General features: G+C 39.3%; 1 protein-coding gene across 1 annotated transcript in view; it reads left to right on the plus strand.

Moving 5' to 3' along the window:
* Window positions 1-2,500, plus strand: part of LOC307267714 (regulator of MON1-CCZ1 complex-like) — a gene marked incomplete at its 5' end in the record, with an annotated part of 9,827 nt that overhangs the window by 4,008 nt on the left and 3,319 nt on the right. The window contains 2 exons of the mRNA XM_080050096.1: window positions 1-70; window positions 2,487-2,500. The exon at window positions 1-70 is cut by the window's left edge and continues 35 nt beyond it; the exon at window positions 2,487-2,500 is cut by the window's right edge and continues 55 nt beyond it. Of these exons, the coding sequence (XP_079906222.1) occupies window positions 1-70; window positions 2,487-2,500 (84 nt within the window). The remainder of the gene's footprint in view (window positions 71-2,486) is intronic.

The raw sequence follows: 2,500 nt of genomic DNA on the forward strand, positions 1-2,500 counted from the left end.
TCAACACAACCTCTTCTACATGCTTCACCAGTTCCTCCAATACCACGTCCTCAGTGACTCCAAACCACTGGTGAGTGTGTGTGTGTGTGTGTGTGTGTGTGTGTGTGTGTGTGTGACTGTCTGTGTGTGTGTCTGACTGACTGACTGACTGACTGTGTCTGTGTGTGTGTCTGTCTGTCTGTGTTTGTGTGTGTGTGTCTGTCTGTCTGTTTCTGTCTGTCTGTCTGCCTGCGTGTGTGTGTGCGTGTGCGTGTGCGTGTGTGTGTGCGTGTGTGTGTGCGTGTGTGTGTGCGTGTGCGTGTGCGTGTGTGTGTGTGTGTGTGTGTCTGACTGTCTGTGCATTCAAAAACAAGAGTAAGGTGATTTTAAAGGTGCAGTGTGTAATATGACATCATCAAGAAAGTTCTACAAAGTTCTAGAATGCAACGCTCCCTGGGTAACCCCAACCCTTTAGAATAATAACAGAAGCTACAGTGGCCTTCAAGGACAAGAACAATTCTACATTTTAAACAATGCACCTGATGACATTCCAACTATGACACTTTCAAGATGGCGGCACTAGGCCTTGGTCCAAAATATGCAGAAATATGGACATACAGTCATATGAAAAAGTTTGGGAACCCCTCTCAGCCGGCATTATAATTGACTCTGCTTTCACAAAAAAAATATAAAAGTGGTATGTCTTTAATTTACCAGGAACAGCTAAGTACTGGGATGTTTTCCAAACAAAGATTTTTTGAAAAGCAGTATTTGGTTGTATGAAATAAAATAAAATGTGAAAAACTGGCTGTGCAAAAATATGGGTACCCTTGTGGTTTTGTTGATTTTAATGCCTGTAACAGCATGTAAAACTGATGAATTTAAACACAAAGTTGGTTGGATTATGTTGTTAAGCCTTGAACCTCATAGAAATGTCTGTTTAATCATGAGAAAATTTATTTTAGGTGCCTAAATGCAAGTTGCACTTCTCCTTGACTCTCTGCTGAAGTGAGACAGAATGCGATCATCAAAACAGCTCCCAAAAGATCTGAAAAACAAAGATTGTTCATTGTCATGGTTTAGGGGAAGGCTACAAGAAGCTTTCCCAAAGGTTTCAATTGTCAATTTCGACTGTAGGGAACGTTGTCAGGAAATGGAAGGACACAGGCATAGTGGCAGTTAAACCCAGGCATGGCAGACCAAGAAAAAAACAGGAGCGGCATAGGTGGAGGATTGTGAGAATGGTTGCACACAACCCACAGATCACCTCCAAAGACCTGCAAGAACATCTGGCTGCAGATTGTGTATCTGTACATGGTTCTACAATTCAGTGCAATTTGCACCAAAACATCTGCTTTTTATAAAGACCAAATAACTTAATTTTTGTCTCATCAGTCCAAAGCATTTTCTTCCAATATGAATCTGGCTTGTCTAAATGAGCTTTTGCATACTCCATGCAACTGTATCTGTGGCGTGGGCGCAGAAAGGGCTTCCTTCTCATCACCTGGCCATACAGATGTTTTGGTGCAAATTGCACTGATTTGTTGAACCATGTACAGATACACAATCTGCAGCCAGATGTTCTTGCAGGTCTTTGGAGGTGATCTTTGGGTTGTGTGCAACCATTCTCACAATCCGCCGCATATGCCGCTCTTGTACTTTTCTTGATCTGCTAGACCTGGGTTTAACTGCAACTGTGCCTGTGTCCTTCCATTCCCTGACAACGTTCCTTACAGTAGAAATTGACAATTGAAACCTTTGGGAAAGCTTCTTGTAGCCTTCCCCTAAACCATGACAATGAACAATCTTTGTTTTTCAGATCTTTTGGGAGCTGTTTTGATGATCCCATTCCGTCTCACTTCAGCAGAGAGTCAAAGAGAAGTGCAACTTGCATTTAGGCACCTAAAATACATTTTCTCATGATTAAACAGACATTTCTATGAGGTTCAAGGCTTAACAACATAATCCAACCAACTTTGTGTTTAAATTCATCAGTTTTACATGCTGTTACAGGCATTAAAATCAACAAAACCACAAGGGTACCCATATTTTTGCACAGCCAGTTTTTCACATTTTATTTTATTTCATACAACCAAATACTGCTTTTCAAAAAATCTTTGTTTGGAAAACATCCCAGTACTTAGCTGTTCCTGGTAAATTAAAGACATACCACTTTTATATGTTTTTTGTGAAAGCAGAGTCAATTATAATGCCGGCTGAGAGGGGTTCCCAAACTTTTTCATATGATTGTATATGAGATCCTTTCTAAGGGGAGGAAAAATAATTCAAAAAAAAAAATGTCAGCTATTATGCACTAAATTAAATTTACTTATGGATATTATAATTACTTTCTACAAAATCTGCTAGGAAATAAAACCCAAAATTCTACACACTGCAGCTTTAAGTTAAACAAGCAAAGACATCTTGAAGCTTTGTTAAGAAGTGATACAAACACAAATTCACATTTTTTTTTTTTTGTATTTTAAATGTGTATTTTTTTCACTCAGGCGTGTTTGCTTCT

This window comes from Ammodytes marinus, assembly GCF_949987685.1.
Source record: "Ammodytes marinus genome assembly, chromosome: 21".
Lineage (NCBI taxonomy): Eukaryota > Metazoa > Chordata > Actinopteri > Uranoscopiformes > Ammodytidae > Ammodytes > Ammodytes marinus.